This window comes from Perna viridis, chromosome 1 (assembly GCF_037379345.1).
Source record: "Perna viridis isolate PV_CMFRI_1.1 ecotype Kerala chromosome 1, ASM3737934v1, whole genome shotgun sequence".
NCBI lineage: Eukaryota > Metazoa > Mollusca > Bivalvia > Mytilida > Mytilidae > Perna > Perna viridis.
Window position 1 is genome coordinate 55,667,647 of NC_142445.1, and position 13,483 is coordinate 55,681,129.

Sequence of the window (13,483 nt, forward strand, 5' to 3'; positions counted from 1 at the left end):
ATAACAGATCATTTAGTGATAGACTTAGGCATTTAGAAATCTGCCATTGAACTTATCTGATAATTTACTCTGAATAAAATTTCATAACATGATAAAAAAAATCATGTTCAAAATCTGTATTACCAGCAAAGAATGTCCTGTTCTGTATCATGGCTAAGCTATCCTTTACTAAATCTGCTTCAGATGGATATGGTACAAACTTGTCAAAAACTATGCACTGAAAAGTTTGAAAATACATCTAAAGATGCTTTTATGAACAAAACCACATCACAGAAGAAAAATGTTGTTTTTCCAATGGTAAAAAATGATGATTTAAACTACACTGGCCAATTTTAACAGTTAGATTTCATAGATTAGTTTTGACTATTTAATGCAAAATCTACACAGAAACCCTTGTTAAAGTTACCTCCCCTTACCATGTATTGTGGTAATACTTTTATTTATTGGTGCCAATTTTCCTGGTTAGGGGGAAATGATTAGTTCGTAGATTCAAGAATTTGTGAATTTGACAAGTCTATCATACAAACAATTGAAAAATTTTCTTTTAATTAGGAACCAAATATCGTGGTTAACAAAATCCACAAAACCACAAAAAATTGGAACCTCCCAAACAATAATATTTTCACATTATATATTCAACTACAATTGATATGATGCCTGGTTGGTAAGTTGTAGACAGGTTCATTTATTAGATGTTTTGCATCATCATCATTTAAAAATCAATCAGCTAACAAAGAAGTTGCTTACCTGTCCATAATCTGCTATTATTTTTGCTAGTCCCTTTGAATAAACAAGTATCTTTTGAAAGTTGACTGAACTATTGTCATCGGTCAGAAATTCTTCTAAAAATTTGCAGGTTACACTGTTTGATTTTTTCTCCATCAAATTACACAGACAGGATCCAGAAAAACTCTAGAAAAAAAGATTGATGCATAACCATTATGTTAGGGAAAATAAGCAAATATAAATAATCCATTTCATATCATTAGGTTTAATATCTAAAAAACATGTATATTAATTTCAACAAGTGGTAGGAAATCTTCAGCCTAATCAAATGATTTATGATTTTCAGGCCATATTATTTGCCATAAACTTTAAAAAATATATAACGCGACGAAGCTAAAACCTTGTATTTGTAATATCATGTCAAGACCATAACGTGACATACATTTTAAAGTGTTATTCCTTGAAATGCATGATAAGAAAAAAGGTAAAACTTAATCTGAACAATGTAAATATATATAGCCCTCTGACTTTTTGGATGGGCATAAAAATTTCCTTTCTTACTGTACAATGATAGCATTTTAAAAAGAATTTACCTATGAATTAGAATGTTGTCATACTTAAACAAAGAATATTCACTTATATATAGTGAATATGTGTACCTTAAAAAGATCAAATCCAGGACTGTGGCTAAGATAATCTAAAACACTATCCACATAATCACCCCAGTTCTTGGCAATCTCTATCAGATCTGATAAGTCTGAGAATGTTTGGTTGGCCTAAAAAAATACAAGATAGAAATAACATGGAAAGGTTCAAAAAAAGAAAATACGGTGAAACTTCTCCAAACCGGACCCTAAAAAACTGGTCTTCCTTTCAAACTGGCCGTTTTCCAAAGTCCCAATGATGTACCTAAAAACCTGTGTGTGTCGTCTTCAATAGACTGGCCACCCCCTAAACCTGTACATCTGCCAGTTTTTCACAGTTTTAGTTACATAATTCAAGTAAAAACAACCTCTCAAATTCTATACCCAAACCAAAGCAATAAAGAGGTGAAGTTTACTAAAACAATTCAAATGATTAATTATCATCAATAGCCCTGTGATCTTTAATACACATTCTTTCAAAACCGTGACAATTATTTTGTCGACAATACCGTTTGTAAAATAAAATCATTTACAAATGATGCAAGCATTGAAATGTAATAAAAGGCCCGAAGTTTTGAATTGGCATTAAATATGCCCCAACCAACAAACTGACATGTAGGGTTATAGAACACATAAATGGAGACAACTCTTAGAATGCATTGATATTTTTCACAAAACCAGCCACTCCTATAAACCGGCCATTTCATCTTGTCCCAGTGGTGGCTGGTTTGGAGAAGTTTCACTGTAATGAAAATATGTGTGTAAAATAACTTATTAATTATGAAACAAAAACAAAAACTCAACAAAACCCAATCAATGTAGAATCCTGCAATAAACAACATACATATATATGGCTATATAGTGTATAATAAAACATACCTGAATGAGTAGGGCTGCATGTATACTTACCAATTTGATTACATTCCTCACTGCTGGAATATCTGGAGCATAAGGAATCTTCCCTAAAACCACAGCTTTTAAAAACCTCCATAACATTTTAGTATTAGGGTTAGAGTTCAATTCATTTACAAGGTTTCTGCAAACTGGAGCTGAAAATAATTAAAATGATAAGAAAAACTAATAAAAGAAAAAATAAAGAGTAAGACCTTCTCTAAATGTACAAATAAAATAATGAAAGTTGTGGAATGTCTTAGTTAACTGTACATATGAATAATAAATAAATAAAAAGTAGCCACAATCAAAAAGTTGAGCTAAATACAAATAAAAAAGAAAGGGGGTCTAATTTGTGAATAAGAATGAATAGTTTTGCTTTTTTTTGGACTGAGAAAAGAAAATAGAACTAATAAAAAACTGAACAAACTTTGCAAACACAAAATATATGTACTCATGAAAATATAAATGGAAGAAATAATAAATAGGTTTGCAGAGTACAGAAGATAGGACCACTGCATGTCAAACTCTCTTCACTTGGGGCAAGTGTGGACACAATACTAGTTTTTGACACACTTAAGCATAGGGACTTGCAGCTCATTATGGACACAACAATTGGTTTGGACACAATGTAGCAAAAATATTTGAAATTTAATCAAAATGTTTAAGAAAGTGGCCAGATATAAAAAAGATAATTTTTTAGGCGTGGCCAAATTTTGTATCCCTATAACTCAAAAATAGTTAAAGCACAACCTATAAACAAATTTTAGAACAGAATTTCAAAAAGAACAGCATCTGAATCATACAGTCAGGATCAACAAAGAACTTTTTCTATCAATTCTTATGATAACTATCCTTTTCCCCCTTATTTCATAATGAGGAGGGGCAAAAACCTCCAAAAACTACAGTGTCCTCTGCCATGTCCCTTGGAAAAATGTGGATAATTTCAAAAAGATCAGATTAGCTTTATCAAAGTTATTGTATATAAACCTATGTTAATTGATGCCAACCATGACAACGACCCCAGGGTGATACCATTATACAACCCAAAAATTTGTTTGCAGTCATACATGAAGTATTCCCATAATCTCTTACCATTAGGTCCATACTCATTATAGGCTTTCTCTGAATGGTAGTCCTTGACTCCAGTAATCAGAAACCTGGACAGTAAATCACTTGGTCTCTCACTCTGGATCTGTAGGAAGGAATGATGACCACACACAAACTGGCCCAGAGCCTGTATAATGTGGGTGGAGTTCATTGTCTGTCCATCTACTGTAGACCTCATCAGTTTTTCAAAAGTGGACCTCATCTTTGGATGATGAAAACTGTCCATTGATTTCACCTTTAAAAATAACTTACAACATTATTGTCAGTCATCTTTCTAACATCCAGAAAGTATACAAGTTTTGTTTATAAAGTGTTTTTATAGTGTAGAATGCAGAAAAAAAGTTACAATCTGATTCCTGCAATATTTTTTTATTCAAAATGGTTGTGTAACAGGATCAAGTACAAGTGGTTAGTAACAATCCCAGAAAATTTGAAAAAAATCCATTTAACAGTCTAAGAGGAGTTGTGTCTACAAATAACTATGTAAGATGGATGCAACAAACAGACACATGGATGCATAGATACAGACCATTTCAAGGTCCCTCCATGGCATTGTAGCAGGGAACAATAGAAATAAACATTTAGCATACCAGTACTTACTGACTCATAGATGTCTTTCAGAGTACCAAATAGTCCATTTATATTAGGAAATTTTCCGGTGTTGAGGAACACAAACCTTACCATCTACAATTATCAAGAACATTACAATGAAAATATATAGTTGTGTACAATTCTGTAAAACATGTGATTCCATCTACTTTGAATGAGTATCTGACCAAGAGAAAAAAAAAAATGAAATTGCTAGTACATTTTGAAACACAATTGAAAAATACCTTTTTCTTTATAAATCAAGAGAAGTTTCGAAGTCTGTCATGAAATATTAACGGAAGCATAAAGTGCATACCTGAAGTAGAAACTTGGGTAAATTAAAACCCATCCTTAGAATGTGTAGAAAATCGGCCTTTCGTTTATCTGATAATCCACATATCTTATTGACAACGCTAGATTTGGCAGATTCTGGGTAAAACTTCAGATTCTCTAAAAGTCCATATGAGGCACAGAGTGTCGAATCTGCCATTGATGCCCAAGCCTCATGCTGGATGGTTTGACTGCCTGGACAGCTGTCAAAACTTCTTAATGCTGTGTTCAGATTGGAAAGATGGACCTGATTGAAAAAAAAAAACTAAGATAATTGATAGATTATTTATGTTTTAATGTCCTGTGGCAGATTTTTCATGCAATTCTCAGGACGAGAATGATTGATCAATGGAGCAAACCCTGCTTTATAACCCACTCACTTACTTTATTCTGACTCCAAGCAAAGCAGTCACTCCTCAATCCCCTAAATACTTTGTGCTTTGGGAGAAGCAGTGACTACTAATTTAGAAGTCTTAGCTGTGACTCAGCTGGAGATTGAACCCACAATCTCCCACAGTGGAGATGGACATAATATCCCTGAGACCACAAGGCGATCAATTGAAAATGAGTAAGCTCAAGTAAAAATAATGAAGTTACAAAAATCCTTTTCAATATTTTGACCATACTGCCATTATGGTATACTGTATTTCAGAGGCAGCAAAGTCTTCATCAATCTTCTCAATTTAATATGTTGGTTAAAGATATCTTGGGTCAGCATAAACTAGAAATACTGTGAGCAAGCTCAAAAAGAGAATACCCCATTCAAATAATGGATTAAAATGTTTAGCTCAAATATATCCCTTTGGAATCCTCCAGCAGCAATTATATTCCTTCATGAACATCTGCATATGATGCCAAAACTTCATACATAATTTTTTCAAAATCTCTTGAGTGGTTTAGGAGAAGTTGCACTGAAAAGAAATGAGGGCAGACAGACAGACAGGTTGATTCTTATATACCTCCCCCAAACTTTGTTTGTGGGGGTATAACAAACTTAAGAAAAATATCATATCCAATTGAAAACTTACTATAATAGTACATTGTAGTATGATTGGTATCTAATCAAAAACTGCCTGTAGTTAATTCAGTTACTGTGAAAGTACAACTGTTCATTGGGTATACCAATTTTTGTGGTTTTCGTGGGTAGGCTAAACCACTGAATTTGGTTCCCAACAAAATGGAGATTACCATTTATGTGTATATTGAAAACCACAAAACCATGAGTTCAAGAATAAACAAATTTGTGTTTCTTCCCTAATCCACGAAAATTGGTTTCCATGAATTAAAGTACTTTCACAGTATAAGAAATCATACATAGACTAATAAGGTTTTTTTGTGATCAATGCATATTAAAAACACAATATAGGCTGAAGAAACTACATGTGCTGCAAGATGAAAAAGGGAAATAGTAAGTAACATCACAAATACAGATTGACTTATAAAAATGATTCTGCCCACCCCCCCCCACCAAAAACAAGGATAATAAGTTCATGTTTATCAAACAGTATGACCCTATGACAAAACATCGTTCCAGGCAATGAATATCAACTGTATTTTGAGAATTGTATACTTAACACATTTGTAAGTAAAAACAAATTCTGAAATGATTTGGGTGATTCATTTTTTTACTATAAAAATGTAATGTAATATATAATCAGCAAAAAAAAAACTAATTTAAAAAAAAACCACAATTACTTTCAAGTCTTTGAATCATAAACTGAAAATTTTATATGTTTGCTTCAAATTTGGATTAGGCTTTTCATACAACAATTTAAAAATTTTAGTCAGCACTCAGAAAAATAGTTAAAATATTTTCACACCTTTTGGAAGTCAACTGAAGCATTAGCTAAATGTAGAAATTCCCCAAGTGTAAGATCTATCCCCTTGTCATTCATCTGTATCTTCAACTCAGTCAAATTGGTAAAAAGACTTGCAACTTTCATCTCCCCTAAAAATGAGAACATAAAATAAATTTATAAGAATAAGCTATATCAGATTTATACGAAAATCAATTGGAAAGACTGAATACCAATAACCAAAAAAATGTGTGCCTAAGACGTGCAGATTTAAGGAGTATTATTTTGGTCATTCACACCAATTTATTGTCCTATTTATGATATAGATATTCTCTATAATTTATTGTATTTACAACATGATTTTTAAATTTTGTGATTTGTAAAAGTCTGAAGAGTGAAATTGCCAAATATTTCTTTTCATATGTGAATTATTAATTTTTTTTACACAAGGAACTTTCAGTAAATAATTGCTATCTATTTAACTTTGCTATGGTTATATAATCCTTAACATAATACTTCTCTTTAATTATAATACTATAAGAAAGCAATTTTTATTTTATCTATCCCAGAGACCATTTTCATCATAGGAGCAAAATTACAATTGTTTTGCTAAATTTTAGTATTTGTTGAACATGCAAGCATCATATATCAGGCTTTGCATTTCTGCATCCAACCATGTCGAGACTACATTTATTGCAAAATGAACACCATTATCATTCTGCAGTATACAGTAACTGTTGAAATAGAAGACAAATTATGTGGAAACTAATTTTCTAATTTCTAATTTCTAATTTTTTCATATTAAAAAAAAATTCTTTGGCAGATAAATTTGTTTTACCTCATGTAAAATTCCCCAGTACCTAATCAGAATGTTTATATTACTGTAAATTAGTGGATCAGTCATCAGAAAAAAGGTTTTTTTGACACTTTTTTTACTTCACATGAATGTACTGTTATTGTCTTCATACTGCAATTCCAATCAAGTTTGATACATGTATTTTTTTATATTTTTTATTACCCCACTGGTGGCCCTTGCCAGTGACATGAAGTTAAGCAGGTATTACATGCAAAGGTATAAATAACACAGGGCTAAGTACACAATAACAGCGTACTTACTTGAAATAAAAACAAATACCAAGTAAGGCTTAGAATTTTGGTAAAATGCAAGCGTTTCTTTTTTTTTTATATATGTCCAGAATTTGTATATCATTTTTATTTCTTGTCAATATACCGTTCGTGTCTTTATACTGCAATCCTAATAATTTTTTCATCAAGTTTAATTTCATACAATTTATTATTAGATTTTTATGCCAAGGTAGGAAAATAGGCACAGCAAAGGTGTTGTATCCTATTGGTGACTGTTTATCAATATATACTATTGGTGACTGTTTATCAATATATACTATCAATCGATTTTGGTTGCTCAAACAAAAAGATTGCAGTATAAAAAAAGCAATATACCCTCAGCTGTGCTATTCTGAACATTTTGGGAGATTGTTCTACCCATCCACAGAAGTTTTCACCATATTGATACCACTAATAAGTTCATCCTCATGTAGATTTCACCTGCATCAGAACCTAATACAGTGAAAAACTATTTTTTCGTGCTGACAATTATTTATATGTATTTATGGGATAGCATACCCTTAGCTGTGCCATTCTGAACTTTATGGAAGATTGTTCCACCCATCTCTAAAATACTCTGTATTTCTGTCACAGTACTACTGTCTACATGGTTATGTAACAAATTGTCAATATCATTAGATAACTGTGTAAATCTAAAGAAAAACAAAACATGCTGGGTCTCAGTTGTATTACATACAGTAACTGTTTTCCAATTGTGAGCAAAATGAAAATAAATTTTGTCTCTGTATGCAGCATATTATTTTTTCTTTAGATGTAGAGTGATCAATTCTTCAAATGGCTGTTGATTGTAAGGGTTTTTTTTTTCAGATATATGGTTTGCACTCACAGAAATATTTTCCTTTCCATTACCATGACTAATTGAAGAAAAACAAGATTTCATGAGTTGTTTCTTCTTTAGAATATAGCAGTTGGACATGAATAAAGTTTTAAGTACTGCAAATACAGATATTATTTCATGATTAATTACTCTGATTTTGTCATTTAGTAGAAAATGAGATTTTAATGTTTGTGATATGGTAAAAATTCCCATATCAGTTATGGTAAATATTCCACAACCCAAGTTTTTATTCATATTGTCATTTTAAATCAGTGCATTTTCACCATAATGAAAAAAGTTGAAAGTACCATAATCACACCTTGACTTTGATATCACAAAGGGGTGTTGTAGGGAAACCATTAAACAGTAATATATAAATGTCACAATAAAACAAGACAAATACATGTCTGGAGCGGCTTCATTGTTATATCTTAGTTAGCACATGAGTATCTTTAATATGAAAACACTAAGGAAATCAATTAAGAAGTTAACTATTGGGATTACAAGTTTCCTAAAGTCATGTACTTATGATACCATATACTGCTGAAAAAATGGCTAAGTTCAATATGTAAAAATTTGGGAATTTATCCATTACAGAAGGTGTAAACCTTCAATTACCTCATACAAACAAAGAATTAGCAGATTTGGTAAATGTATGATTTACACAGGTTCAAAATACATTGCTTATTTGTTCACATAAATATAAAAAATTTGTATTAACCTTAAATGCAATATCATAAAGAATACTGGTTCTGACAAGTTTCTTTTTATTCAAAATGAACTAAAGACAAGTTCCTACCTTAATTCAGAATGTAGTTAAGACAAGTTTCTTATTCAGAATGTGATTAAGATAAGTTTCTATGTTATTCAGAATGTGGTTAAGACAAGTTTCTTATTCAGAATGTGGTTAAGATAAGTTTCTATGTTATTCAGAATGTGGTTAAGACAAGTTTCTTATTCAGAACGTGGTTAAGCAAATTTTCATTTTCAGAATATGGTTAAGGCAAGTTCCATATTCAGAATATAGTTAAGGCAAGTTTCATATTCAGAATGTGGTTAAGACAAGTTTTTACCTTATTCAGAATTTGGTTGAGACAAGTTCCTACCATCTAAGAGAATGGTTAAGATACAGTTTTTTTAGGAAATAAACTTAAGACTTACATAGACTTGTTAAAGCTGTCAACAGTTCCCATAGATTCTGTTGGTGTCATCTCTTTATAACATGTATTGTTGAAATTACAGAAGAAAGACTGTAGGAAGGGAAATAACCCAGCACTAGGCATTACTTTACCATTAAAATGACCTATTAATAAAATTGAAACAATAATAAATATAATAGTCATATACATTTAGTAAAGACATAGGTGTTCAGTCCCAAAAGTTTTTTTTTTCAAAAAAAAAGGGTAATTCAAGTTGGGCTTTAATGATTTACATCAATTTTTATACATGATTATCTATAATCAACAAATGTACAAACTATAAACTTTTGCTTTGCTACAGATTCTTAAGTGAAAATAGCAGAAATATGAAAAATAAACTTTGTTGATAAAGGAGGAACACTGGAGTGACTTAGATAGGATAGGGAAGTATTTTCTGCAATAATAAAGTTACAGCAAATAAAATAGTTAACTTTAGTGATAGATTTTGCCCCCTTTTGATTGAATGAATTGCTTTAGGTAGTTAACAGGGCAAGATTGACGAGAGTTAAAATTTCTATTATTCAAAATGTACTTGAATCTGTATCTAGTGAAAAGGACAAATCTCCTTCTGAAATGTCCAGTCAACCACCAAAAGCATTTCATCAAGTAACAATCATTCTATCAAAGGAGGACCAATTCTAATCCCTGAAGTTAACTGTTTTACTTGCTATAATGTATCTTAAAAATAACATAGCACTATTTATATAATAATATAACACAATACTTACACTCATGGTGATATCTCTTTAAACCAGGACTTGTCCTTATACCAATTAATATCAGGAATAAAACTAATGGTGCTATCAACTCTATCAGGAGGTGGTACTGGAAAATAACAGTATATCTGTAATCATTTTTATTCTAATGGTGCTATCAACAATGTGAGAGGGTGGTACTGGAGAATTATAGTGTATATCTGTAATCATTTTTATTCTAATGGTGCTATCAACAATGTGAGAGGGCGGTACTGGAGAATTATAGTGTATATCTGTAATCATTTTTATTCTAATGGTGCTATCAACGCTGTGAGAGGGTGGTACTGAAGAATTATAGTGTATATCAGTAATCATTTTTATTCTAACGATGCTATCAACTCTTTAAGGTGGTACTGGAGAATTATAGTGAATATCAGTAATCATATACTCTAATGGGGGACTGTTTATACTGTATAAGCAAAATGATGAGTCTAAATGAATTAATTTATTTAGAATAGTGTCAGAAACAAAACCTTCCTTTTTATAAATTCATATTTAAGTACATTAATATGTAAACATTTTTCTTGAATTTAGATGCAAAATAACACACAGGTTGGCATTGCTTACTTACAGAACCAAAACAACAGTATCATCTAGAACAGACAGTTTGCTAGATACTTATATCAAGGACTAGTGTAATCTTCTGCAGAAATTAAACTGACTAGACCAATATCAATGCTTCACAAATTGTAAACACTTTCTTTAAATATATGGTCTGAAATCCTGACACCTTATCATACCATGTGCTATCATTACCTTCTGTCTTTTCCTTAAAGTAAAGTTCTTCCAGCAAAGAAGATAGAGTTGTTTCCAAAATCCCATTTTTCTTTTATGCTACAATACTTAAAAAAAAAACAAAAAAACTTTAATACTCTTAACTTTCTTATTATACTAATCAAATTTAAAACAAACAAAAATAAACTAATGAATTGAATAAATTTCACTTGTACTACAAAAATCAATTATTCATTAAATTAATTTATAAAAATGTTTTATATATTTGTAAAAATATATAAAAAAAGAAAATACAAATACTTGGTGAAAATGTTAACTTACTGTTAAAATTTTTACTTCACTTCTCAGCTGTCATTTCTTTAATTCTCCTCTTTCAGGTTATTGTTATGGTGATAATGATGGAACAAATTTTTGTAAACAAAATATTAATCTTGTAAATCCTTTGTTCAGGGTAGATAACTTTTGATGATTTGTACTTCCTAATAGAATGACATCAGATTTATTACCTCAGGCAAATACAGGTACCAAGGAATCATGTTTATACTTTATAACCTGGGAAATCCTAAGAAAAGGTCAGGTGTCAAAGTTACATGTAACTCATAATTCTCTATTTTGGACAAATATTGAAATGAGCAAATGAGCTAGCTACTTATATTAATACGTGAACTATAATGATGATTTCTCTCTTGAGTATCAACACCACAATATAAAATGGGAGAAAATATTTTAAATTGCTAACAAGTTCATGTAATACATCTTCTAAAAAAAGTAATCTATATGGATAACTTTTGAACACATAGAAATATTGACAAGTTTAGGTCATCATCACAATAGTTCTCCTGCATGCCAAACCAAGTGACAGCAGTAGAAAAAGAAACAGATGTGGTGAAATGCAACAAATTCACCATGGTATAATCTTCATAAAAATAGTTAACACTTACAGTGATCACCTTTAAGTAAGCCCTGAAAAGTCTTCATCAAGTGTAAACACATCTTTAAAAAAGTGTTGAAAGGTCTTCAACAAGTGTAAACACACTTATAAGTAAGTCCTGAAAAGTCTTCTTTGCCCTTATTGAATATTACAATAGATGGTTACTTCAGAAATAATTCTCTTTTTCATCTCAAAACTTGTGTTTTTGTTTCAAATACTTTGAAGTTTTCTTGAAACAAGAAAATAAATTATAGCATAACTAAATTCAAAATAAATGGTGTAATCTCTTCCTCAGTTTAAGAGTACAATAGTGTGTGTGTGTCCCCTTGTCATATACTTCAAAACTGCACAAAACAACATGTATTAGAAATTGGTACTAACAACCGTTTGTCCTACGCATTGACAAGACTCAGAAAGGCATCTGCAGAAAGTATAACATCAAAACTATTGGTAATATTGTTAAATTCCCTTACTTTTAGAATTACAATTGAACATTGTCAGCAATCAACCTGATATAATAGTATCAAGTTGTGAATATATATCTGCAAATGTATATAAAAAATATCACAGCATTTAAACTGAAAACCAATAAGACATATTGGAATCCAAAGACATGCCCAAAACATAAAAATAAAAGAACAGCGTTCCAATGTCCCCCGCAAAAAAAGAATGTGGAAAACTTGAAATTCACTGAAACTTCCATAAAAATCAATCAACCATAACCTAAGTCAAACTTAACCTGTAATTTCTCATAGTAAGACTACATACAAAAGATAAAATCAATTGGTAAAAGCATTACAAAAAAAGTGTGGAAAACTGCACATTCACTGAAATTTTCTAAGTCCAAGGGCTTCCATAAAAATCATTCAACCATAACCAAAGTCGATCTTAATCTGTAACTCTTCATAATAACGCCACATACCAAAAACAAACTTATTTGGTAAAAGCATAACAAAAAAAGTGCGGAAAATGCAGACGGACGGATGCCCGGCATTTCCATGTCCCCTCGTGATGCATCGCAGGAGACAAACACGGAAAATAGATTGAGACATGTAGACAACAGAATGAAGTAATGATTTCATCATACAATATATATAAAACATACATGTATATGTTATGCATGTAAACAAAAAAGAACGAAAAACCAAGAAAACACTACACATGAAATGAATGCAATGGCAGAGAAAACTTCAAAATGCAACTACAAACTTGGTGATATTGTTTTCTCTACCAAAAAAAAAACAATGCATTATTTTTATATCTGATAGTTTCTGATATTTCTATATATATCATAGACAGGATGCCGAAAACTGTTCCAGAAATAGATTTGTTAGGATACCTGATGGCATGTTTTAAACTCCACCACCCACGTACAATTTAAATCTACTATCAAAAATCATCAATTAATTTTATGAAAGTGCTTTCACACCTTCATCATGAAAGTATTATATAATTTTCCAAAAATTTGAGGACTTTTTTCATTGAAAGTGCATTTAACACCTTCTTCATGACTTCAAATAAACCAAAGTTTCTATTTTTCCAATAATTGATTAAAACTGGAAATGTTGCTACTTCTCCAAGTTCTTAGGAATCATAGATATGACACTAACAATGACACAAAGTAGAAAGACAGGCATGTCCTTGAAACACAAAAACACCATAAATCTATTTTTATATTGTTTTTTTTTTTTTTGTTCAGACATTTCTTTGTTGCTAGCTAGACTCAAACATTTCCAATAGTACATGTATAAAGAACCTGGCAATGTCTCTTGTTGTTAAATCTGAAGTCTTTGAATCTAATCACCTAATTTTCTT

At 30.9% G+C, this 13,483-nt stretch overlaps 1 protein-coding gene across 1 annotated transcript in view; it reads right to left on the minus strand.

Annotated features, from left to right (window-relative positions):
- Nucleotides 1-10,911, minus strand: part of LOC148629461 (phospholipid-transporting ATPase ABCA1-like) — a 32,949-nt gene extending 22,038 nt beyond the window's left edge. Inside the window, exons 1-12 of the mRNA XM_088551554.1 lie at nt 10,759-10,911; nt 9,976-10,072; nt 9,210-9,351; nt 7,730-7,863; nt 6,110-6,237; nt 4,276-4,536; nt 3,972-4,055; nt 3,357-3,606; nt 2,280-2,419; nt 1,386-1,502; nt 748-912; nt 124-217 (exon numbers count right to left, since the gene is read on the minus strand). Coding sequence (XP_088407680.1) covers nt 124-217; nt 748-912; nt 1,386-1,502; nt 2,280-2,419; nt 3,357-3,606; nt 3,972-4,055; nt 4,276-4,536; nt 6,110-6,237; nt 7,730-7,863; nt 9,210-9,351; nt 9,976-10,072; nt 10,759-10,824 — 1,678 coding nt within the window. The 5' untranslated portion in view covers nt 10,825-10,911. The remainder of the gene's footprint in view (nt 1-123; nt 218-747; nt 913-1,385; nt 1,503-2,279; nt 2,420-3,356; nt 3,607-3,971; nt 4,056-4,275; nt 4,537-6,109; nt 6,238-7,729; nt 7,864-9,209; nt 9,352-9,975; nt 10,073-10,758) is intronic.
- Nucleotides 10,912-13,483: the final 2,572 nt, after the last annotated feature.